General features: G+C 37.6%; 2 protein-coding genes across 4 annotated transcripts in view; both read right to left on the minus strand.

Annotated features, from left to right (window-relative positions):
- LOC142346066 (uncharacterized) overlaps positions 1-26,932 on the minus strand; it is a 56,543-nt gene extending 29,611 nt beyond the window's left edge. The window contains exons 1-5 of one of the 3 annotated variants that reach the window (XM_075398564.1): positions 26,833-26,932; positions 18,335-18,567; positions 17,090-17,125; positions 14,934-15,362; positions 12,810-13,020 (exon numbers count right to left, since the gene is read on the minus strand). In XM_075398564.1, coding sequence (XP_075254679.1) covers positions 12,810-13,020; positions 14,934-15,362; positions 17,090-17,125; positions 18,335-18,541 — 883 coding nt within the window. In that variant the 5' untranslated portion in view covers positions 18,542-18,567; positions 26,833-26,932. Of the gene's footprint in view, positions 1-12,809; positions 13,021-14,933; positions 15,363-17,089; positions 17,126-18,334; positions 18,568-26,746 lie in introns of all 3 variants that reach the window. The other 2 variants (XM_075398565.1, XM_075398563.1) reach the window with 2 other exon arrangements.
- The window catches only part of LOC142345630 (vacuolar protein sorting-associated protein 33B-like), a 227,883-nt gene that overhangs the window by 125,725 nt on the left and 74,957 nt on the right, over positions 1-27,201 (minus strand). The window lies entirely within an intron of this gene.

Genomic DNA, 27,201 nt, shown 5'->3' on the forward strand with positions numbered 1-27,201 from the left:
TCTTTTCTCACTTTCTTTTCTCACTTTTTTTTCTCACTTTCTTTTCTCACTTTCTTTTCTCACTTTCTTTTCTCACTTTCTTTTCTCACTTTCTTTTCTCACTTTCTTTTCTCACTTTCTTTTCTCACTTTCTTATCTTACTTTCTTATCTCTTTTTCTTTTCTGACTTTCTTTTCCAACTTTCTTTTCTCATTTTCTTTTCTCACTTTTTTTTCACTTTTTTTTTCACTTTCTTTTTCCCACTTTCTTTGCTCACTTTCTTTTCTCACTTTCTGTTCTCACTTTCTTTTCTCTTTTTCTTTTCTCACTTTCTTTTCTCCCGTTTTTTTCTCACTTTCTTTTCTCTTTTTCTTTTCTCGTTTTCTTTTCTCACTTACTTTCCTTACTTTCTTTTCTCACTTTCTTTTCTCGCTTTCTTTTCTCACTTTCTTTTCTCACTTTCTTTTCTCACTTTCTTTTCTCACTTTCTTTTTTCACTTTTTTAACTCACTTTCTCATCTCACTTTCTTATCTCACTTTCTTATCTCACTTTCTTATCTCACTTTCTTTTCTCACTTTCTTTTCTCACTTTCTTTTCTCCCTTTCTTTTCTCACTTTCTTTTCTCACTTTCTTTTTTCACTTTCTTTTCTCACTTTCTTTTCTCACTTTCTTTTCTCACTTTCTTTTCTCACTTTCTTTTCTCACTTTCTTTTCTCACTTTCTTTTCTCACTTTTTTATCTCACTTTCTTATCTCACTTTCTTATCTCACTTTCTTATCTCACTTTCTTATCTTACTTTCTTATCTCTCTTCCTTTTCTCACTTTCTTTTCTAACTTTCTTTTCCAACTTTCTTTTCTCCTTTCTTTTCTCACTTTCTTTTTCCCACTTTCTTTGCTCACTTTGTTTTCTCACTTTCTTTTCTCACTTTCTTTTCTCTTTTTCTTTTCTCACTTTCTTTTCTCCCGTTCTTTTCTCACTTTCTTTTCTCTTTTTCTTTTCTCATTTTTTTCTCACTTACTTTCCTCACTTTATTTTCTCACTTTCTTTTCTCACTTTCTTTTCTCACCTTCTTTTCTCACTTTCTTTTCTCACTTTCTTTTCTCACTTTTTTATCTCACTTTCTTATCTCACTTTCTTATCTCACTTTTTATCTCACTTTCTTATCTCACTTTCTTTTCTCACTTTCCTTTCTCACTTTTTTTTCTCACTTTCTTTTCTCACTTTTTTTTCTCACTTTCTTTTCTCACATTCTTTTCTCACTTTCTTTTCTCACTTTCTTTTCTCACTTTCTTTTCTCACTTTCTTTTCTCACTTTCTTTTCTCACTTTCTTATCTTACTTTCTTATCTCTTTTTCTTTTCTGACTTTCTTTTCCAACTTTCTTTTCTCACTTTCTTTTCTCACTTTTTTTTCACTTTTTTTTCACTTTCTTTTTCCCACTTTCTTTGCTCACTTTGTTTTCTCACTTTCTGTTCTCACTTTCTTTTCTCTTTTTCTTTTCTCATTTTCTTTTCTCCCGTTCTTTTCTCACTTTCTTTTCTCTTTTTCTTTTCTCATTTTCTTTTCTCACTTACTTTCCTTACTTTCTTTTCTCACTTTCTTTTCTCACTTTCTTTTCTCACTTTCTTTTCTCACTTTCTTTTCTCACTTTCTTTTCTCACTTTCTTTTTTCACTTTTTTATCTCACTTTCTTATCTCACTTTCTTATCTCACTTTCTTATCTCACTTTCTTATCTCACTTTCTTTTCTCACTTTCTTTTCTCACTTTCTTTTCTCCCTTTCTTTTCTCACTTTCTTTTCTCACTTTCTTTTTTCACTTTCTTTTCTCACTTTCTTTTCTCACTTTCTTTTCTCACTTTCTTTTCTCACTTTCTTTTCTCACTTTCTTTTCTCACTTTCTTTTCTCACTTTCTTTTCTCACTTTCTTTTCTCACTTTCTTTTCTCACTTTCTTTTCTCACTTTCTTTTCTCACTTTCTTTTCTCACCTCCTTATCTCACTTTCTTATCTCTTTCTTTTCTCACTTTCTTTTCTCACTTTCTTTTCCAACTTTCTTTTCTCATTTTCTTTTCTCACTTTTTTTTCACTTTCATTTTCCAACTTTCTTTGCTCACTTTCTTTTCTCACTTTCTTTTCTCACTTTCTTTTCTCTTTTTCTTTTCTCTTTTTCTTTTCTCTTTTTCTTTTCTCACTTTCTTTTCTCGTTTTTTTCTCACTTTCTTTTCTCACTTCAATTTCTCACTTGCTTTTCCCACTTTCTTTCTCACTTCCTTTTCTCGCTTTTTTTTCTCATTTCTCTTCCCTTTTTTCTAACTTTCTTTTCTCACTTTCCTCACTTTTTTTTCTCACTTTCTTTTCACACTTTCTTTTCTCACTTTTTTTCTCACTTTCTTTTCTCACTTTCTTTTCTCACTTTCTTTTCTCACTTTCTGTTCTCACTTTCTTTTCTCACTTTTTTTCCTCACTTTCTTTTCCCACTTTCTCCCACTTTCTTTTCTCACTATCTTTTCTCATTTTTTCTCACTTTCTCTTCTCACTTTCCTTTCTCACTTTCTTTTCTCACTTTCTTTAAGCACGAATTTAAGATTACGTCGTCTTTGACGACCTCATCTACTGTAATAGATTGTTAATGTTCACCTCCAGTTATGATGGAGGTAGATTGGCCAAGTCCTTCACTTGGACACGTTTGGACTTTTCATCTCCAGCTTTCGCGCTCCCAGTTGGTCGGCACTTGCAGCACATGTAATCCCCTCGGGGCTTTCAGCTGTAAGTGCCGCAGTTCTTTTGAGTATGGGGGAGATGAATCGTTCATTCGTGTTTGGGTGTTGGACTTGGAATTTATAGGTAATTTGGGAGTATAAAATGTGATTTCGAAAGATGCGATTTTTTTCGAAAAATTATGATTTAATTCTCATCCGCTCTTTGCCTGTTTTACCGCACCTTAAACATATAGATTAATGTTTTATATGAGTTGCGCTCTGCTAACATGTAGAAGTTCGTTATCTGTACAAGTCTGAGCGGTACTTAAATTTGCAAGATATCTCAGCCAATTAAGTCTTTAATAAAAAAGTTGGTGTTACTTGGAGTAATATACTAAACCAAACACATCGGTAACGTAACGTAATACCTCTGGCTGTTGAAGGATGGGCATGGCTTACAGCCCGAGCTGGTACGAAAAAATCTCAATTTTAAACCTATTCTTTTAAATGATTTCTTTGCGATGCTTTTGCGGGCCTGCTAGTAAGAATTAAATACGTTCTAATATACGTAGAAAGTTCCGAAAAAGTTCATTTAACCTAAATTTAATTGAATATAACCACTATATGAATCGAATAAGCTGGTTTTCGGCTTAATATTTTTAGGTTTTCTAGACAATTGCCGATTGAATACGAACTGATTTTGACGTCAATAACATCAGACAAAAAACTGTTAAATGAGCAAAAAAAAATCTTGCCGTCTAAGTTTCACTTGTTGCTTAGAACTTGATGTTGCTATGATCGTTAATGCTTACACGTGTTGCCGATAATACGTTGCTATATGTCGATTATAGATGATGAATTGAATCCTCGAACTTCTGTTTTGCGTCAGAGTTTATATTGGCGCCGCGCGGGCTTACGAATACTAATAGTTATGATAAACTTGAGTAGTTTATTATTCAATATAATTCACTTTATACTGCCTTGTAAAGAGACGCGAAGTTAACTTAAATAGCAAGTCATGATCTATGTGTGGTTTGGAGTTTGTGCTTCCATATGACCCACCAAATCTACCAAAGGACCACACTGGGCGATTGTACCCGAGATGAGCTTGAAAAACTTTACAAGCAGACGCTTACCACTCATGGCATTGCGACAGAGGTGCTGAACCAGTACGACAGTGCTATTGGCAAAATTCTGTCTCGCAACGTCCGAACCAAATTGGCCATGAAGGTTGGCCCCACATTCAGGTTATGTGATAGCGTCTGGATTAACCCGGGGACTACATCAACTCGGAGGCCTATGTTGGCTCGAAACGGACGTCACCAGTGAAACGTCCAGGAACAAACTGACGAAAAAAAATGTAAGACGGAAAAAATTACTTTGATTTTTTCGCAGTAAAATCATAATTCTAACGAAGAATTTAGACGGCAAGAAACCCAACCCGTGAGTTTTTTTGTGTAATGAATTAGTAGAATTAAACAAATATTTGTAGAAAACATGGGTAAGGCGGCCCAAAAAAAAAAAATTGAGGTGAAAAAACATCGAATATGAAAATTTTTGGTAGATTTACCAAAAATTCGAGAAAATTGATACAGTCGGTTCGTAAATAAAAAAAACTCTGATATAGAGAAAATTGAGAGAAAATAATTCTAAATTGTTCAATATTAAAAATTTTTGGTCAATTTTGAGGCAATTAAAAAAAAATTGGAAAATTCTTACCGAATATTGATAAACCGTACTTTCAGGCATAAAACCGTCCAGTTTACTGGATTACCGTTCCGTATTCAAGAATTTGCAAAACATTGACCAAAATAGAGAAAAATTGGACAAAAGCATAAAATTTTGACAAATTTGTCAATAAATCAAATTTTCCAACAAGAAGGTTCAGAAGGTTCAATAATTGAGTGAAACCCAATACACAGAAAAAGTTGTGAAAATTTTCTCAACCTCCGGCCTACAAAAAGCTATCGAGTTCCCATAATTTTTCTCCTCGCTCGTGTATGTACCGTTTTTCGTTCGCGTCCTTTTCATCCTTTAACTTTTCAAATCTCTGTGTTCCGTTTTTCAATAACGTCGCTCTCCCAAAACTTCGCTTTCCGTTTTCATCCGCTACTTTCCCGGATTTTGATGTAGTATGTCATATGTGATAAACTATGTTGTTGTTTTTGCTGTAGTATGTTGAGTATGCTAGTTTGCTGGTTTGTTGTTTAGGTCTTATAGCTTTCTAGGATGTGACTTAAGTTTAATCTCGAGTTACGGCTGGATTGTCCTTTGACTTTTCTACTTTACTGATTTACTAGCCCTCCTGTTGTAGTATATTGATTTTGCAGCTGTATGTTTGTGTATACCTGTATAATTGCTAGTTGGTTTGGTCTCGTTGCCTTCCAGGGTGTGACTTAAATTTATTCTCGAGTTACGGCTGGATTGTTTCTCGACTTTTCCAACTGTCTTAGTCTACAAATACACTATTGTAGATTATTTAATTTTGCTGTAGTTTGCTCAATACCATTAGTATGCTGATTGTTTGTTGTGGTTTGGGTTGTGCATGGATGTGACTTAAGTTTATTCTGGAGTTACGGCTAGGAAATTTCTCTACCTTTTCATCCTTTTACTGTACTACTGAATTGCCGTAAATTAGTTTGTCATTAAATTTGTCGTTATAGAACCATTATGAGCTATGTTAGATTGTCCTGCAGTAGCTTCTCTCCTTCTTCCTAGGGTGTGACTTAAGTTTGTTCTGGAGTTACGGATAGGTCGTTTGGTTGAGTTTTTTTGCTGTGGTTTGCTTACATAGTTCTTTCCGACCTCATTTCCTGTCCGTTCTTTCCCGACGTCCCGTTTCGTGGCGTTGCGCGTTTTTCGTTTGCTTTCCCGCACGTCCCGTTTCCGTTCCGTGGCGCACTGCTCGCTCGACTTCTCGTCTATCCCGTTTCCTTCGCGTCGCGCGTTTCTCGCTCGACTTCCCGTGCGTCCCTTGTCTCCCTCTGAGTTGAGCGCATAGCGTTCAGCGCTCCACTTCTGTTTTTGTCGGGCACTGTGTGCTCGACGACATTTTCTGCTCTTTGGGCCGTTTGTTTTACAGAATGTCTACAGTGTGCTGTGTTGGGTGTCTTTTGCGTTGGGTTTAATATGCGTGGGTTTGGTTTGTTTGGAGTGTGCATATAATAGATAACCGTTAACAGTGGTAGTTTTGCTGGTCATTGGAAATAATAACATCACGATGTCTAATAGTCTTGATCAAAAAGTCAAAAAGTTGTACGCTGCCAGGTCAAAGCGTGAAGCTGAATTGCATGCTACACATGTAGATATTCTTCATTGTATAATTAGTCAAAGTAGGCGAATGAAAGTTGAACGCCTTTTAACAAAGTACAACGAAGCATTTATGACTGTTGTAGACAAAAATGAGGACCTGATTGCATTTGCTGGAAAAACGGAGGATCCAAGTGCACTTGTTCCTTCATTAGAGTCTTACTTGGAGGCAATGACAACTAAGAATGACAAGATACTTACTTCAGCACGAAACTACATCAACGCTGCTGATGATAAAGTGAGTGAGTTCCAGGAACCAAGGGCTCCCATTCTTTCTAGACTTCCCTCAATTATGACCTCGTCAAAAACATCTAGTCAGCCTGAACATGATTACGTAATTGCTAATATGAAGCGTGAAGAAATTGAAAAACAGAATGAGGCAGTCATTCGCCTTGCTAAACAGAAAAAGCAAATGGAATTAGATGAACTGGAGGAAAACAACAGAAAACGGTTGGCGGAGGCAACTTTGCAAGAATTTGAATTGCTGGACGCGGTTTCTAAAGGTAGCCAATCTGAAACAACTGCAAGTGCTAGGAGCTCAATGAGAAGTGAAAACGCTGTCCAGGATTGGATCAACACCTCACTTGCTTTAAATTTTAATAACGAGAAAACTTGTGAACCAGAGGTTATGAAACACCCTACAGAATGCCCTAGCAACAAAAACGGCAAAGCAGTGGAAGGTCATAACACTGAAATTTAAAAGCATTCCTTTCCAAAAAATTGTCGAGGCAATTACTTTTTAAGCAATGAGACGTTGCAGCAACTTGACCCCTATTATACCCCTCCTGAAAATTTTTTGGCTGCTGTTAACACACAGGCGTTGTACCAGGCGCACCTACGGGAGCAAATGAATCAAACAGGCCAACAAGGCATGGCGCCTCCGAGCATAATTAACCAGGGAACCACAGATAGTCAGCCGCCTTCTGTACACGCCCCAGAGGCTTCTTCACCGCCCATTCAACAGCCCATTCCACCACAGCCATTCGCACCGCAAAGAAACCAAAATAATACATCAGAAGTATTTCCCAACGCACAACTTCAAATTTCACAATCCAGGGGACCTGAAACATCAAGTCTGCCCAAGAATAATTTGGCCCAGCGAATATGCTCCCGACAACAAATTAATCGTGTCCCCCGAGCACCAAACGCCACTCTTCCTCCTTTTCCGACAACAAATCATCCAGCCCCCGTAATAAACGTTCCCTTGCACCCAAGTGCCCCACCAAGTCCAAACACTCAGCAGCACAACTCCGAACCCGCTCGTCCTAATGACTCTCCCATTCCGAACCCAGTCTTCGCATCTAACCTCACTGCTCCCATCCCACACGCCACTTTGATTAACCAGCCTCTCGTCAACAACAATTTTCAGAATAGTAATAACCGAGTACACAAAATTGTACGTTCTGTTGCTCCTCCTTTCCCAAATAAGCCCAATATCCATCCCTCTTGGCCAAAGTTTTGTGCCAAATATGAGTCATTGGCGTTTTCCGCAGCCCAGACTGTCATTAGTCAGCCAAGACATTACTACCGTAAATAAGGTTGCTTCAAATGTACAGGCACACATTGCACCATCAGTTACGAATTTTCCACTAAATATATATTCGAATTCACCCCTTTTGATGGATATGCAATCACCATCCGGCACACAACAGGAAAACCCGATCGCAACTACAAGTAATATTGTACCTGGTCTAGCAACTCCGGTTTTTCAGCCAACAAATTCTTATGTTGGGCCCACAACGTTGAGTTGGAGTGGTCCGCAGGTGTCTCCACCTGCCCCTCCGACAACAGACAATGCTTCATTGATTAGGGAATTAATGAAGCATTGTCAAAGCGCAACCAAGGCAATGCCTGAAGATATCAGAACTTCAGTAACCAAGACCAAAACAGCCTCAAACGTGTTTGCATCAAATTCGCAACAAAAGGAAACAAACAAGCAAGCACCACCTTCTTCCACAAACACTTACTCTCGCTGTATTGTATGCAATGGTAACCACCGGCTATGGGAGTGTCGAGTTTTCAAGAAAATGACTCCAACCCAGAGAGCTAAGTTGGTGGCGGATAATAAATTTTGCTTTTCGTGCTCACGCGATAAGCACACAATCCGCCAGTGCCCTCAACCGAGAAAGTGCCGAGCAGAGGGCTGCAACAGTTCGCATAACACACTATTGCATGGAGCAGATAGGGTTTTCCCAGCAAAACAGTCAACAAATTCCGATACCATTCAGCCTTCTGGCAACACAGGTCAAAGTACAGCAACCACTAGTCAACAGCCGTCTAATAAGACCACAACAATGTCATCTGTTACTGATGTTAAGAGACTCCTCCATGTAACGGAACTGCAGTTGGTCAATTCGTCCGGTGTAGATACCAAGGCTTTAGTTTTGTGTGATACCGCCTGCAGTAACTCTTGGGTGGCCGGTAGTCTCTCAGATAGACTCGGTTCGCACGGTAAAGCACTAAAGCTAACTGTCAAGGGTTTTAATACCGCGGAAGTAGTTGATACTAGGGTTGTTGTGAAACCAAGAGAATATCAGGATTTCGAACCATTTGCCATCAAGCCTTTCGTTAAAGAGAGTCTGAACGTCGGCTCTGATATAATTAATGTACAGGCCCTGCAACAGAGTTACCCACATTTAGCAGTTCTTGATCCTGTGACATATTCCTATAAAGACATTGAGATGATACTCGGACAAGATGTCTATCATGCCATCCGCCCGTTAGAATACTTCTCTGCCGATGAGAAGCGTCCACCCGTTGCCGTACGCTTACCCATAAGTTGGGTCTTAAGCGGTACGTTACCATCAAATTCGTGTTTAACTTCAACGTGCTTTAAAGTGAATATCGAACATGACAAGGAGTTAGCAAGTCAAGTAAAGTCATGGTACGACATTGAATCTTTTGGGGCAAGCAAGCAGGTCGACCCACGATCAGCAGCAGACGCAAGGGCTCACAAAATCCTTGAGAATACCACCGTACACAATGGCCTGAGATACGATGTCGGAATGCTGTGGGCAGCAGACAACACCAAGCTCCCAAATAATTACTTCTCCTCCCTTGTGCAACTAAAATCTCTCGAAAAACGTTTGGCCAAGGATGAAGACCTTAGAGAGAAGTATACTAGTACCATCAAGGAAGACCTAAATAAGGGTATGTAATTGAGGTTCCGGACGCTCACAAGGTTGAGAACCGGTCCGATAAAGAGTGGTACCTACCCCACCATCCGGTTTTAAACCCGAACAAACCGGGTAAGGTGCGTAGGGTGCTCAATGTGGCAGCAAAATTTCATGGTGCCTCACTGAATAAATCTTTGCTCACTGGCCCCGATCTGCTCCAAAACCTTATTTACGTACTTCTTCGCTTCCGACAACATCCATATGCCGTCTCTGCCGACATCAAGGGAATGTTTCTACAGGTTGGTTTATTACCATCAGATCAACCATCACTTCGCTTTCTGTGGCGGGAGGACCCCACAACTAACGTTATTAATATACGCGCCATATATTTGGGGCTAAAGACTTGCCCATATGCGCCAAATATGCATTACAACGTACTGCGAGAGACTATGCCAAGTTCTACCCTGAAGCTGCAAAAGCCGCCCTTGAAAACTTTTACATGGACTATTACCTTGACTCTTTGGAGTCTCCTGAGAAAGCCATCAAAAGATCGAAGGACTTGGTACATCTTCTCCATCTCGATGGGTTCAAGCTTACAAAGTTCGTAAGCAATGTGCCAAATCTGGCTGACCGAATTGATGTTTCTCCTCAATTTGCTGAGCCCAAGGTTATTGTTTCATATCAGGAGGATTCATCGCATGTGCTAGGGTTAAAGTGGGATCACACTAATGACACTTTACTAGTGAGTAGGGGTACAAGCTGCGCTATCACCAATTCCCTCACGCAACGCTTGGTCTTAGGTCTTGTCTCGAAAGTATTTGACCCAATTGGTCTTGTCGCACCTTTTACCGTTGGTGCGCGACTGCTCTTAAAAGACATCTGGCGTGTCACAGGACAACAATGGGATGACGAGCTCCCACAGGACATGGTTCAAAGATTTTTGGTTCGGAGCGCGGACTTACCAAAGTTTGAAAACATCAAAATTCCCCGAAGATACTTTAGTGGACCCTTTGATAATATAGAGTTGCAAATGATCCTGCAAATGAGCCCAAGTAAAAGCTCCCACGGGCGAAGAAAAAATAGAGCTTGCGTTTGTTTTGGGGAAAGCGCGCGTGGCGCCAATGAAATTGATGACTGTCCCAAAACTCGAATTACAAGCAGCTCTACTTGCCGCTCGACTGAAAAGGGAAATTACACAAGCATTTACTTTAACTGTTAACAAAGTATTCATGTGGACAGACAGCACGACCGTTCGCCAATGGATTAACTCTAATGAAAAGCAACTAACCTTTGTTGCAAACCGCGTTTGTGAAATTTTGGAGTATACCAGCGTTGACCAATGGAACCACGTCGCAACTAAGGATAATCCCGCTGGCGTTGGCACGCGTGGAATGTCCGCTGAATTTTTGCAACTAAGCTTGACGAAGCTGAGCGTCATCTGCAGTACTTTGTGCAAGGAGAGTCTTTTGCAACCGAAAGAAAAGATCTTCTTGAAAATAAAACTTTTAAACGGAGTAGCCGAATTTCTCCACATTCACCGCTTATTAGTCCAAATGGGCTAATCCGTTCCTCGGGCGGCATCAAGCGGTTAATTGAAGTTGGGTTTAGCGTAAAGTACCCAATCATCTTAGATGCACGTCATCCGTTTGTAAAACTGTTCCTTGAACATACCCAAGTAAAGTGTTTTCATCAGGGCGTTGAATACCTAAGATCAATTGTGCAGGAACACTATACAGTACTGAAACTAAGATCGTCTTTACGTTCGATCAAAACACACTGCCTGAGATGCCGAGAATTCTAAGCTGTTACTATGCAACCAATCATGTCCGACTTACCTAAAGAGAGACTTGCTTACCAGTCGCCTCCCTTCACGAACACTGGCGTTGACTACTTTGGCCCACTCTATGGTACTGTCCGCCGCACTACTGAGAAAAGGTGGGGCTTCCTCTTCACCTGTCTCACTACTCGCGCTGCCCATGTCGAGATAGTTACATCCATGGAAACCAGTTCCTGTGTTATGGGAGTTGAGCGGTTTGTGTCACGTTGGGGTACACCTGCCATGATTTGGTCTGACAATGGCACTAACTTAATTGGAGCGGAGAACGAACTCCGAGAAAGTATTGAAAAGTGGAACGTTGTCAACATTGCACCTGAGCTCGCTCACAAAGGTATAAAGTGGAGGTTCAATCCACGCAGCCCACCACATGAAGGTGGCATCTGGGAGAGGTTGGCACGCAGTTTCAAGCGCGTGTTGTATACTATTCTTGGCACGCGTCGCCTCACGGATGAGGTACTGCATACTACCTTTTGTCTCGTGGAGAATGCCCTCAATTCGCGTCCTTTAACATCCGTAAGCGCTGATCCGTGCGATTTGAACGCTTTAAAGCCCAACCACTTTCTTTTAGGAGAACACTCTACCGGTATTCCGTCTGTTGTCGGCAATAATGAGTTTGACCATCGTAAACGTTACGCCCATGTGCAGTCATACGCTAATGTGATCTGGTCCCGTTGGATCAAAGAGTACGTACCGACGCTGAACCGACGCTCTAAGTGGCAGACGCCTGCCGAGTAACACCTTAAGACCGGTGACTTGGATTGGATAGTTGAGGAAATCAACCCTAGGGGTTACTACCCAACCGCTCGGATTGTGAAACTCCGTTACGGCTCCGATAGCGTCGCGCGCTCCGCCGTTTTACGTACGTCGACCAGTTCACTCGTCCGTCCGCTTGTAAAACTTGTACCAGTTTTCCCAACATCTTCTTTCGGGCCGGAGGATGTTACGTAGTAAGTAAATGAACAAATTTTAGCCAATCAGAATCGAGTATTTCCAAACTTTAAAATAAGAATTAAATACGTTCTAATATACGTAGAAAGTTCCGGAAAAGTTCATTTAACCTAATTTTAAGTAAGTATAACCATTATATCTATCGAATAAGCTGGTTTTCGGCTTAATATTTTTAGGTTTTCTGGACAATTGCATATTGAATACGAACTGATTTTGACGTCAATAACATCAGACAAAAACCTGCTAAATGAGTATCAAAAATTCTTGCCGTCTAAGTTTCACTTGTTGCTTAGAACTTGATGTTGCTATTATCGTTAATGCTTACACGTGTTGCCGATAATACGTTGCTATATGTCGATTATAGATGATGAATTGAATCCTCGAACTTCTGTTTTGCGTCAGAGTTTATACATTTTTTCCATAATTTGCATATTTTTTATAATCTTGCTTTTAAGTTTCGAAATTTCGCTACTTAGATCTCAGCAGCAGACTTTGCAGTCTTGGTTTGGAGAACTTAAACTATAGTTGTGCAAAATAGCTTTCGGAGTCATATTTCGATGCAAAAAACATTAAAAAACAAATTTGAAAAATTCAAATAGTTGTTACAAGTTGGTAACAACACAGTACCCTATTCTTTCTTCCAAATAAGGTCAGTAATTTCCAAGGAAGCGCCAGTAATTCCAAGTAATTGCCAGAAATTATCGAGGTCGCGCGAAGGAAAAGTTAGGCGACCAATGCATCCTGTCAGATTCAGTGAGTTTAAAAAATAGTCGTGGCAGGTACAGAGGTCATTTCAGCCCTGATCCGAGGTTTTTTCTGTCTTTTAAGCCTGATCTAAGTGCGGTTTAATCTGGTTCTTAAACATGGGCTGCCATTGTTTCCAAAATTGAAGCTGAGTTTGTTGAAGGAAAAAGGACTTACCGGCTTCAAAGTTGAAGTTGTGTTTAAGGCATAGTTGGAAATCAAACACGAAAAACATTTTCCTGCTCGTATCCAACATGAATATCTGTTCAGCTGAGAAGTCAACAGCAGCCCGATCGACAATTAAGCAATTTTTGAGCGTCTTTTCCATGTCTCCGATCTTCTTGCTCACAACCTCGTTAGCAATTTTTAGCGCACTCTTCTGAGGTAGCTAGTTATAAAGCAAAAAAATATATATAATTACTTACGTTAGTAAACTTAATGTCATTCTTCTTTGCTCAAAAATCCTGTTCTCTACCCGTCCAAGCACCTTAATGTAAATTTGATCAAAAAGCTTTCTTTGAAACAAGCATTACTAAAAAATGGATGCGCAACTCTTCGACACTTCATTAGGCCTAACTTCGATGCTACTTATTCTGTTTATTTTATGCGTCTAGTTGAAAACAGGTGGCATAGCTGAAGAATAAAATAGCTGAAGAATTCGATAGCCGGAAATCCGGTAGCGGAAAACATTTAAATGTATCATTGTGCGAAAATTTAATGCTCTTGCGTGTCAAAAACTTTTGAATTTAATATACCTGTCCAGTATCAACAACTTTGTTTTTAAAAATAACTTAAAAATAACTTCAGTTTTTAATAAAGATTTTTTATGAAGCAAACAATACCGAATCAAAAAATTTCTAATTTTAACAAGGTAGCTGAAAATAGTGAGAAAATACTCATGCTTATCCAATGCTCACTTTTTCCTGATCTCAGATATTGTTTGAAAAATTTTAATTAATTTGTAAAACTCTGATTCTAAAAGAAGCTTTTAAGAGTTGGCTAAAAAATCCTGCTTAGCTCTGTCTAAAAACATTTATTTGAAATAAAATTAAAACTTGAAGATAGAAATTGGTGAGATTTCTTACACAATGGTAAATAGTAAGCATATAATTCCTCCTTTCCCCCACTAAAAATGGGGTCGGAACTAAAAAAATATTTCGGCCAAACGTTGTGAAAAACAAACAACTGAGCAACCGTTTGCTCACAAGGTGTTTGATTTTGAAAAAACGAAAATGTGGTTGACTATTTAATCCATGTTTTAATACTTAATTAAACGTACATATCTAATTGAAAGCATTTAGACTTTAGTTCTGATTTGTAAAGAAAGATTTTGATATTTAGATAGAAACAGGACTCGTTTTAGTGTTTGTAGTAGATTTCAAAGGATCAAGGCGCCCAATTTTTTGCATTATGATTATCGGTTTAAGGGAAAAAATTAAAAACATTGCGGTCTATACAGATAAATAAACACATAAATTTTCAGGAAATTTGGTTAAAATATGACCCTTAATGATTGATGGTGCTAGTCAAAATGGCAGACTTGCTAAAATATCGAGGTTTTCGTAACAGCCAATCAGAGGTAAGGAATATGTAATTCTTGTTTCTGATTGGTTAAGCGCTCATTTCTTCACTCACCATAATTTCTATCTATTAAGATATGAATTGCAAATTACTTCGACAGACTTAGAAATTGCACACAGCCGAAGAGAAATAAAATGTGTTCTCACTGCGTGCTATTCTTTCGTTCGGTTGTGACAATTTCATATTAAGTCCCAAAGACCGCTGAAGCATGGCCCTGACACGCGAGCATTAAATTTTTGTTCAAAGACTATATACTTCTCAGACTATGTTGAGTGATGGCTAAATGAGCTCATATAATTACATTGCAGGCAATTTTTCTGCCAATTAGCTTGGTTTAAAAGTCTATATTTTGAAACGTCTGTCATTTGGCACCATGTTCACATTCTAACACTTTGATAATCTTATAACAAGCTGTAAACAAAACTTTGTTTTCGGTATGTTGAGTAACAGTTTCATTAAGTTTTTAAAATTTTAATTGAAGAGGTTGATGCTCAAGCTTCAATTTTGGTTTCATTGATTCCTAATTGGACTTTGTAATTTTGCTTGATTTGATTTCCAATTTTTGTTTATGTTTACAGCCTACTTTACCGCAGAAACCAAAAATCTCTGAATTCACAATTGTCAAATCAATCTTGTAAGCTAGTCAGTCAACAGAAAAGTATTTTACGCTTGTCTACCAATAAAATCCCTATAAAAAAAATTTTCGCTTTATGAGCTTACTGGATTCGATTTTGCGCACCCAAAGTTTGATTTCGTCGCAAGGTTGCCAGCAGCTTCACGTGAGTCCTGTTCTTTTCCTATTTTACAAGGAAGGGTCTTAATTTGTTTTTCATCTCCATCAGATCCAATACCAAAATCTCTCAACTTTTCTCGGACGAAAGTAGCTTGCTGAAGTGCGGCCGTAGCTTTCAAATTCGCTTCAGACAACTGGTCAGCCAGGAACTTATCTGAATTTTGATAACTCAAGACAGAATCGCTGCTTCGAACATCAGAATTTCCACCAGTTTCGGTCTCTTCGACTGGTACAACACAATGAGGGGTTTTCGCATGTTTGTTTGACCAGCACTTCTTGCACACCAAAATATAACAGTCATCTCCTCGACAGAAGAATTTCTTAGGTAGATCGTGCACGGGACACACTTTTTTGATCTTGATGCGCGGTCAAATCAGAATTTGTGACACCCATTTTTACTTAATTAGTTACATGTTCCGTGAAAGAATATTGGAATACATATTAAAACTTTCAAATTGGAAGGTTGAATGAAATAACTTGGAGCATTTATAGGTTCAATGTTTAATTTATATACAAGTTTACAAGTTCCATAAATTGAACATTTAAGTTGAAAGACTGAATTTTAGAAACTTGTAAGACGATGCATCGCCTGTAAAAAATCTTTAAGAAAATTGTAAATTCTTAAACGTATAGGATCCAGTTTAATATCCTCAGTGATGAACGGATTCAAATCTTGCAAGATACTTGCAAGAATCTGGCACGATATGAATCCAAGAAAAAAATCATGATTTTATAGTTTTAGAAAACACCTTTGATGTAAATTATTGTTTATTGGACAAGTTACAAAACCGAATTTAATGAAAATAATTTTTAGCCCAGATTCAAAATCTTGCAAAAGTCTTGCAAGAATCTTGCAAGCTTTCGAATTTCTTGAAAATCTACTTTTGTATTTTTGGTAGCTAAAACCAACTGAAAACCAATTGAATTGACTGTTACCATAATTTCCTAAACTCCTGATTGTGAAATCTTTCAAGAATCTTAAAAGTCTCTGGCAAGATTTGGAATTCAAATACACTTTTCCCAAGAAATAACTAGAAATGATTAACATGAAATATTTAAGGAAACCAACAGTCGGTTTTTTTACATCGCTACAAAAAATACTACACCAAGCTAACAGCCATATGGAGTTTTTAATGCAAAAAAAATTTTCAGAAAATTCTTCATTGAAAAAACGTTAGATTTTTCAATGAGCTTCGATTTTAGCCAAATTTTGACTCTCTTTTTATTTTAAATTTTATGGCAGTCTATTAATTTTTGGTGTTTTTTAAACTCAGCCAATGCTGTTCCCCAGCCCGTGATGCAAATGGAGGAGGGAAAAACAACCCAAATCATAATGGATATGCTCAGAAAGTCAGTTTTTGATATGACTTGATTAATTTTTCCGACAGTTGTTTCTCTTGTTTTATGTTAGAATTGTATTTTTGGATAGCTTTGTGGGTTGATTTTCACCTTACCCTATCGGCAAGTATTCTTCTAACATTATTCCTAACTCCGCCACTGTAGGTCTCAAGCACGGAAATGAAAAGGAGGAGGGAAAAACAACCCAAATCATACTAGAAATAACTCAAAAAAGTCAGTTTATAACAAGATATGAGTAATTATTCCGACAAAAAAGGCCAATTTCAAAAACTACCATTTCATGGTCAGCCTTGATATTTTTAACTCGTCTGACATCGTCATCCAGCCAGGTAACTAAATAAGGAATTCAAAATCTTGCAATATTCTTGCGAGAAGAATACAAAATCTTGCGAGACACTTGCAAGAAGAATTAAATTCTTGCGAGATCAATTGAAGAACTATGCATTATCTTTCAAGATTTTTTGCAAGATTCTTGCGAAATTTTGAATTTTTGATCACTAGGGATATGCCACACTGAGAGTGTAAATGCCACCAAACTTATTTGCTAACACAATTTCTTCGGGTCTTCAGTTGACATGAAAGACTGGAGAAAAATTTTCTGAATAAGTTTAGTTGACTTATACCTTGGCTTTAAAAAAATTTATTGCATGAAAATTGAAAATTCAACCAGACAATGTCATCCAACTGAAAAAATTTTTATGATTTCTGATTTGACGCTGATTGCCTGAGACAAATCAGTTGCTGTTGTCTCCCCAATTGCCTGAAAATTAAATATCTGTGTTATCAACATCATCATTTTCAGAAGAGGAAGCAGTTTATTAAAAAAAACACTCTCTTTTATTCAGAAAGTGAACCAAAGATTTGCAGTAGGCCTGTATCAATAAGTTTAATAAAAAAGGCGATATTATCTGTTTCTTAAGCATGCGTAGCAAAAACTTTTACTAAAGTTGGATATTTCTTTGAACCAGGTCTTCGAATCATTTATATAATTTACTCGTTCGAACACCCAAAATTATAACCAGTGATGTTCTGAGCTTTTGGTCGCAGTCGGGCTCTAATGCACGAAATTCTGTTCAATCACTCACGAGCACATTTTAAAATGCCGAAAGTCAACAGTGCCAGAAGTTAAGATACCAGAAATTCCTACTTAGCAAGAAGACTTCCGTTGACTTTCGTCACTTTAAAACGTGCGCGTTTCGTGTTTTAAGCATGGTTACGTGATTCTGCTGAATTTACTTTGAAATTCTGACTTAAAACAGTCACGTGCACATTTTAAAATGCCGATATTCTGCAGTGCCAGAAGTTAAAATGCCAGAAGTTGCTACTTAGCCAGAAGCTGACTTCAATTGATTTTCGGCATTTTAAAACGTGTGCGATTCGTGTTTTAAGCATGGTTACGTGATTCTGCTGAATTTACTTCGGAATTCTGACTTAATATCTCGATCCGCTTCGCGGTTCTCGACAAACGCCAGAAGTTCTCAGTGACTTCAAGCAGAGTCACGTAACCAATAATACATCAGAGCATCGGAGCTTTTTTGGAACGATGAAAATTGTTATCAGAAATAGTTCGAAGAGGCTCAAAAATATGTCCGCATCAGCCTTGAATCAGCGAACGTCTGTTCAGAGGCGATTTCAAATGACCTGTTTAACCACAGTTCGGAAGGAACGATGGTATTTGCACCAGAGGCGGCTCCAAACCTTAAAAAATGCGAGGTGATCGCAGAAATTAAAATCAACAATCGTTCTGTTATCACTAAGGTCTGGCCAGAGCTGATTTTTATAGCACGGTGAGCGGATGATATTGGTTTGAGTTCAGAATATAATTGCCAGAGGTCATTTCCGCCTGAAATGGTGTAATTAGAGGTCAATTTATTTTGAAACGGCCTGATCAGAGGCCAGTTGGTCGTATTTTCAACCAAAATTTTTTCTATTCCAGTAATCGAAAGAGTAACAGTTTCAAACCACTTACCGCCATCAGCGCGTAGTTAACAGGAAATCTATGGATCTCATGACACGGGAAAGGTTCACGACAAGTAGGACAATTCACGCATCCAGCATCTAAAATTCTCTGCAGACATCCGGAACAGAAGGAGTGCCCGCAAGGTAGCATGCGAGGTGTGATGTACGTATCAATGCAAACACTACAACATTTGGAATCCGGATTGATCTCCGCCATTTTGTAGCCAGAAACACAATTTGGTGCTAAAAAATTGCGGATGCTGTTTGGACAATTGGTGCGTGAAATGTTCTTAAGCAACAGTTAGATCGTTCTATGTCGTGACAAAACGAGTCTTATTACGAGCTAGCGCCTTGCCAAATAAAGTGGACCATTTTTGTCCATTTTACTTCTTTAATTTCACAAAACATGCAAATTTATGCAAAAAGGCCCTTAGTGTTAAGGATATGGCGACAAAGGAACGACTTTACTAATTGACATATATATATATATATATATATATATATATATATATATATATATATATACATATATATATATATATATATATATATATATATATACTAAGAAACAATAGATTGTAATTTATAATATAAAATAATAATTGGTATTGATCTTTACAACGCCTCCATCTCGAAAATTCACGCATTAGCGCAGTTGTAAATAAAAATTATCGTAAAACATTGATTGTCAAAACATTCATTCATTGTACCCCTACAATGCTCTCTTTACATTATTGATTGTACAATACTCCCAATATGTCCGTACGGAAAATTTTCGAGAATTTACATCCGAAAAGTCAAAACTTCAATTTTTATATAACTGCTCCAGTGTCCCTTAATTATCAGGCAATTTTCTTAGAAACCCAACGAAGCAATATTCTGATAGTTGGTATAAATATAGAAATTTTTATATGTTTTACAATAAAATTTCAGCATCCATAAAATGCTACATTAGACAGCAAAAAGTTTTTTAACAAGTATGTATACTAGCAATTGTAATTCTTTTCGCTCCAAGTCTCCAAACCCTAGAGTCCTTGTTTCAAATATAAAAAAAATAAAAGCGAGAAAATTACCAATCAGACTCATATACTTCAAATACATACAAAAATGGTTCTAATTTACGTATCGAGCACGGAAAAAGTGCAAAAAAAAAGAATTTCATTTAACCTATTCAATCGACCCATCAAATAAGGTGTATTTAGACTTAGTAATTATAGGTTTTTTGACTGATATCTGTTAAAAGAGAATCAGAAAAACTTTTCCGTCTGAACCACTAGTTGCTGACTTCGGACCAATGTTGAAACGTTGCTAAGTTTAATTTCAGCAAGTAAGTGTACTTGCCTTTGCAACTCTTTTTAGCGACAGTGCGTATAGGATTTCAATCATTTTGGTTAAGTCGACACTCTGGTTTCAGCCACCTCAAAGTTAAAATAACACGTCACTTCATTCCGCGAGTATGAGTTCGCGGATTTTGCATCAAAAATAGCTAACTTTTGTAACTAACTTTTTCACACTTCAAATTAACAACTTCTGGTAGTTTAGTGTAGCTGGTTTCTACGAATTTTTTTTTAATTTTTGGCACTTGTTAGCCACTATTTTCCGCAATTAAAGTCGCTATCTGCGAAATCAAAGTAGTTTTTTCAACAACTTTTATTTTAATTAAATTGAGAAAACATTTGTGATATAAAATAATCTATTTGTTTCATAAATCCCTCAGTCCCTTAAATGTGAAAGCGGCAGTTCTATTGGACTTTGATTAAATGAGTAAACGTGTCTTTGATAATCCGTTTGCTTGTATGATAGTAGCTGCTGTCTACCTCTTGCAGTGTCTCTCTGTCTACCTCTCGCGAAAAAATTATACAATCAGATTCACGTATTTGATATGTGTACGAAAATGGTTCCCATTTAAGCATAAATCTCGGAAAAGCTTTATAGCGTTAAGACTTAATAATTATCGGTTTTCTGTACGTCTTTGAATAGAACCGTGACCAGCTTTGGTCTTAGGTATCAGAATTAGACTGATAACTGTTAAAAGAGCATCAAAAGGACATTGACGTATAAACCACCAGTTGCTGACTTCGGACCAATGATAAAACGATGCTCGCCTGATTTAGAGCTTGTTTACATGAAATGAATCATCAAAAGATTGATTGTTTTGCACCATTACAAAGATGCCACTCCAAAACTGAGCCAATATTCCTAGAAAGGTCGTAGCATATTGAAAAAAATCATTCCTTTGCATCCAGTGAAAAAAAAGAGATAAGTAGGCAGCGATAATCACTTAACTTGTCGCCGTATATGATAAGGTTAAGTTGATTTGATTGTTTTGTTTGAAACAAAAACAGAGCTGATGCCCATCCAAATAAATGACAACAAACAGCATCAGTTATCTTTCGCGGGACGCAAGCCCATGAAAGCACAATTTTGATTTCTTCGACAAAATCCCCAGGTTGCTGGTAATAAAACCAGGTGAATATGTGGTTATAAATAGGTTCTGACTTTCAACATTTAAAGCCAATGTATAATTAAATTATGATAGAGTTATTTGCGATTCTTTACACAGCTGGCGTTCTGTTCGGCAAACCTTGATTTTTTCGGTAGGACGACTGTTCTATCTGTACGCTGGACTTGGACTAGAGTATAAGTGGTTAAGTTTATAGTGACAATTGCATCATTAGCCGAAATGTTACAGATCAGAGTGCAATGGCAGGTGCGGGTAGTCAGTATCCATCCATATAAGAGAATCCAGCTTTTTGCAGCATAATAATTAATTGGTTATAACCTTGGCGACAAAAAGCAATCCATCCCAAAAAAACTTCAAAATACAATAGAAGATCTTGCTAGATTTTTCGCTATTAAAATTGTTCAATATATATATCGGCGCCAGTAGCGGAATACACAAGCCTGATTAAGGCAATGCTTGACGGCACAACTAGTAAGAGGAGTAACCCACTACTCGAACAGAAGTTTTCCGAATATAGTGGGAATCCGACACAGTGCCACGAATGGTATGGCCAATTTAAATTCGCGATGGACTCTCAATCTCTGAATGAATATGTAAAACTCAGATACCTGAGGACCCTCGTAAAGGGCTAAACTAACACAGCTATTAATGAGTCCGCCTACTGCGGCTCAATACACAAAGACGCACCGAGAACCTTAGAACGTAAATTTGGCCAACCACGAGCGGTTGTTAGTGTCCACGTGGGCAAATCCAGCAGCTTTCCGCCATCGAAGATGAAAAATAGGGATAAAACCATTAACTATTCAAATTGTGTTGGGGTTTTTTAATCACTCTCATATGTTTCGGAGTCAAACAATGCAGTTCTTCTCAACACTGACGTACAGAGCCTACCACTCAAGACGAAGGAAGCATGGTAGTTCTTAACTGTTATAAGCCTTGTCTAAAACCTACTGTTTAGGATAATAACGACTGTTTAAAGGAGGCAGCCAAAGTGCAAATTTTAATTAAAAGTACCGAAACTAAAACCAGGAAATAGGATATCGTCAACCCAGTAACAAAGAAAAATTTGCACCAATAACAAAGACAAAAAATTTTCATGCAAAAACGCAACAGGGGAGTAATCGGAAGCTGCGACAGAATTTTTTATGGGCATCAACTTCAAGCTGAATTGTATTAAAGGCAGCCATCGGCCGTGAGAACGCCGTCAGTTTTATGCAATCCTGTTTGCATTAATTCTTGGATTCCCCATAGGTTTGCAATTAGACAGAGTTTGCAGGGTATAGCGCTAAAACAGACCTTCTGAGGTATAAACACGGAAGAAATCAATGACAAAAATTGGTTAAACCGACTGTTACACCTTATAAAAATGAAGATTTCGAGGCATTCACTTTATAGCCCAATGTAGGGGTAACATTAAATGTGGATTTCGACGTTATTAACGTTAATTCAATGCAAGAATGTTACCTATATCTGGCCATCCTAGATCCAGTAAGATACAGCTAAAGAGACGTTGGAATGATACTTGGACAGGATTTCTACCATGCTGTCTCGCCATTAGAGTACTTTGCAGCCCATAAAAACTGCTTACCATTCGCCATTTGGTTCCCCAAATGTTGGCCCACAAGCATTTCACATCCGTCAAATCTAAGTTTGGTCTCAAAAAATTTCAAAACCAATAATGAACAAGATAATGATTTGGCCTTTCAAGTCAAGCCGTTGTACGATATGGAATCGTACGGCGCGTACAAATAAGTTGACACAGAACCCGCACTGGATGTTCGTTAGCTTGAATTATTGAAACAGCAGCCACAATTCACTATGGTCAAAGATACGAGGTCCGTATAATGTGGTCTGCAGACAACATGCAGCCTCGAACAATTATTTTTCGTCACTTGTGCGGCTAAAACCTCCCAAAGACACAAATTAAAAAAATACCCTGGAAAAAGGTTATGTAATTACGTTTCCTTATGTTAGCAAGGGCAAAAAGCTGTCAAATTAAAAGTGGTTCTTACAACACCATCCCTTAACCAACCCGTACAAACCCCGAAAATAGCATACTAAATGGTTCATGTTACTTGTTTGAACGAATCTTTGCCCACTGGCCCCGACTTGCTCTAAAATTTTATCGATATGCTACTTAGATTCCGCCAACGTCAATCTGCAGTGTCCGCAGATATCGAAGGTACGTTCTTCTTGGTTGATGTCCCTGATTGTGATCATCCATCCTTCCGTTTTGTTCTGTTTGTTGTCAAAGTTTTTTATTGAAAAAAAATCATGTTATTATAATCGCTTAACTGCGTATTCTGGGTAGTCAATTTCGAGAAAACAAGTTCTGGAAACAAATTTATCATAACCAAGAAACAAAAAATTAGGTGAAAATAGTAAGAGCAGCCGAAATTCACAGAACTGTTTAAGATAAAAAGGAGGGCAGAAAAGTAGTGCTATCATCATTTATCTAATTATCTCTATAGTGGTATCTACTGGTGCTTGAGCAACCGGTATTGAATGTCATTAATTGAAATTTAATTGGTTTATCATTAAGGAGGCCCTCTGTCATCTATTAAAAATAATTCGAAAAAAAAACATTCTGTACTTTTTCTTCAATGAATACAGTTATATGTGGTTCTTCATTTAGGAGATTAACAAAAAAATCACTGCTCGTTTTTGTTAGCTTAAAAAACATGGTATTGTGACACTTTGTTTTTAGATCTCAAAACAATTCAAGGCGCTAAAACAGAGCCCAACTATTTTTTAAGAATTGGCCAATATGAGTTTCTGAGAGAAGACATTATTAGTAAATTGACAGAATTTTACATTTTATTGAACGCGCAAATGAGTAAACCATGTGAATAAAACAAACAGATCCAGTGTTTCCATTAATTTTTCAATTGCTGCGCCAATATCATGAAAAAGGGAATTCTTCATTTTCTTTGGAAAATTCTGACTCCGTTATTTAAAGTATTGATGTAAGCTGGGAACTTTGGAATCTGTTTTTAAGTCTAAATATTTAGCTTCTTGTTCATGTTATTAAAATGTGTCTTTGGAATATAAGTTTTTTTTTCATTTAGTATAAATGATTTAGCTTTTTTGCAAATTTTGGTAAGATATTAGAATATAGATCAGATACATGTGCTTGATTTTTAACTTAAGGCCTGTAAATGATTTCTGGCTCACTATTAACTTTTTGCTGTTGTTGAGTATATTTTTGATGGAGCTGATGAACAGAATTGAGAAAAGTTGCTGCTTTTTACATATATATTGTTTAAGGAAGATTTTCTGATACTCGATCTTTTTTTAATTGAGAGATAAGATCTTTATCCATTTCTACTCTAAACATGTAGGAGAGATCGCAGATGTTTCATTAAGAAGGCCAAGTGATTGTCAGAGAACCTCTATTAGGAAACCGAGATGCAAATTTGATAAGATAGAATGATTGTGGAATAATATTAATTAAATCGCTTAAATCAGAGAAATAAGTCTACAGATGAGATGAAGTGTCCTTTTTTCACCCCATTGTGGTGTTTTATATCTATACCTATATTGCTTGAAAGTATAAAGCGTGTATTTTGTTGCTATTAATTCTTTTTTTTCTGAATTTATTAACTTGGAGTCAGTGAACATATGATTCGTTAAGTTGTTTATGTATCTTAGAAATAAAATTTACTCACATGGTTGTATCTATGAGCATTATCGGCCCATAATAAGATTATTGAATTTATAATAGAAACTATTAGGAAGATATTTCTTGCTAGCCGGAGCTTGACGTCAGTGAAAATCAGAGCTGAATCATAAAAAAGTTAGTATGTTATTTGGTATGGCATATTTTTATGTTCATGTCAAAGTTTACAATTTGAAATCTGCAAATTTTACGACTTATGAATCATTAACCTCGGTTTGAGCGATGCGTGACTTATTTGCAGATTGCCGCCCAACATTCCAAAATTAATTTCCGACTGCCGGTCTATTGCCAGAGTTAATTGCCGACTGCCGTCAAGCTGGACATATTAATTTGCCCAGCCGTGCTCAAGATGGTAAGCGTTAACTTCCGATTGCCGCTCCACGTAACCTAAACTTTTACCGATCTCCTTTCACGCGGCAAAACTCATGACGCAGCGAACTCATTTCAAACTCAATTTAATCATATTTTACCCGAACTCGATCGCCCCGAACTAATGATTTTGGAAAATAACATGATTAATAACACTTAATTAATGATTTTTAATAAACAACGCAAAAATACCTTTACAACCTTTATTTAAGCGAAAGATTTATCTTATGCTATAATTACAACATTTAGTAGGAAGTTTTTAAGATGAAGTATTTATAACTTGAACATCTTATAAGATGAACAATATGGCCTGATAATTGAGGATAGCAACAAGTTGCAAATTTTCACTATGATTACAAAGAGCAGGATAACAGCAACAAATTTTCAAAGAGAAAACGCACGCAATCTAAACTGCGCAAATTTTTGAAGACCCTGGAGTGTACTAAGTCGTTGAAAAAACTAATTGGGACATCATTTCCCCTCATCTCCCCCCCCCCCCCCCCCCCCCGACCGCCAACCCCCACCCGTAATCTCATCCTCCCGATCCTCCCGAAAGCCAACACCACTTCACATTCCACTGCCTGCGGCCTGAAACCTTAATCGCATACTACCGACCCCCACTCCTGATTCTCATTCCGCCGACTGCCGCCGCGACCCGTAATCTCATCCCTCCCGACCCCAGGTCTGAATTCTCGTTTCGCTGACTGCTACCCCCGACCCAGAATCCCGTTGCTGCGACTGTTGCTCCCGACCCCGAATGCATGCTGTATGCACGCATGTGAGATTGTGAGGTGGTCGCTATCTTTACAACGAGTACCTTGGCCTGTTTTCGAATTTTTCGATAACTAATTTCCGTTCTGTTTCAATCTATCTGTACATGCTTATTTCAGATAAAGCTGACTTGGACCATGTCAAGAGCACTCTGCAAACTTGGCCAAGAGACGTGGCTGCCGGACAAAAATTCTGGCCAGAGGTCAAGCATTCGGATATAATTCTGAACAGTCGCAATTAAGTTTTCGTACTTTGCAATGAATCATTCATGTTTTGATGCAATTTAACTAAGATTGCATGGACAATGCATTGGATAATGTGTATTAAAAAATTCACCACATTCAGACGAGTATTTTTTTTAGTCAACAATAATATGAGCCCATCAAGAGAAGTGTGAAGTTTTGCAAGGGGTTCAGTATTTTTAACTGTCTCTAGTACGTTATATGGCCACTTAGCTGGGATCTACAATGGGAAGGGGATCTCTTCTGTTTCGTCCTATCCCGTTTAGTTGGCACGTAACTTCTACGACCACCAGTTGCACGTTCTATTTTTTCAATTAGCACGTTGCATTACACTTTGCTATATAACAATAACTAATTTGCTTCTGTGGGCAGAAAAAAAACATTCAAGGGCGAAAAAGAAAATGTGGGAAAGACATCGAAAAAGATTTTGCGACCGCTTTCGCTAAGTCATTTCCGTTATTCTGTCTGGGGTTTAAGAATCACTGGAAAGTTATTTAAGAAATGCAAAAACTATGGGTAAATTTAAAAAATATTTTTGCATCTATTCTGTTATCAAGCTTAGTGTGCTTTTAACTCTACGCCCTTAGGCGTACGTGCTATTTTTAAATAAAGTAACGTATAATATTTTCTAAATATAGTAATTATAACAACACATAATTTATAAGTGGGGGCATAAAATACACTGAAGGGGGACAAAATAGACCCAGATTTTTGAAGAACCCATTTGTTTACTGCGCCTTAACACCGTTGTCTGCAATTAATGAAGAATTTAAGTTCATTACATATGCCACATATTTTGTCGTGACAGGTCGAACCCGGCCAACCTTAACCCTCCAACCCACCAATATGAAATTTGTAGCTCGGAGTGTGGCGAAATAAGGAAAAAGGGCTACTAACTTGCTTATAATATTGAGTTGATGAAAAATGTTTGTAGTTATAAAACTCAACTCGAAACTATGCTTCAAATTTTTCTGAATGGTTACCTGAAACTATAACAAAGCATGTTATAATCTGAATATGCGCTAAAAATGGTTGAAGTTGTTCAATTGTACAAAAAAGAAAGATTATGAACAAACTGCACGTGTCGACGGAGGTTTTCGAATTGATGAATTTACTTGCAAACGAGAACCTTGCTGCTCAGCATTTTATTAGCTTATAAATTCCAGCATTCAGTTGTAACTTCTCATCAACTTTCAAGCTTTTACCAAAACACAATTCATATATCAAAACCACTATGCCAAAATGCAAATACGCAGAAAACAGTATTAAATTTTAATAGACCAGCAAACGTTTTTTTTCGAGTAGTACTTTGACAACTTTTTCTGCTGATTGCATCAACTGCTCCGACGAAA

Source organism: Convolutriloba macropyga, chromosome 9 (assembly GCF_964194025.1).
Source record: "Convolutriloba macropyga chromosome 9, txConMacr16.3, whole genome shotgun sequence".
Classification (NCBI taxonomy): Eukaryota; Metazoa; Xenacoelomorpha; order Acoela; family Convolutidae; genus Convolutriloba; species Convolutriloba macropyga.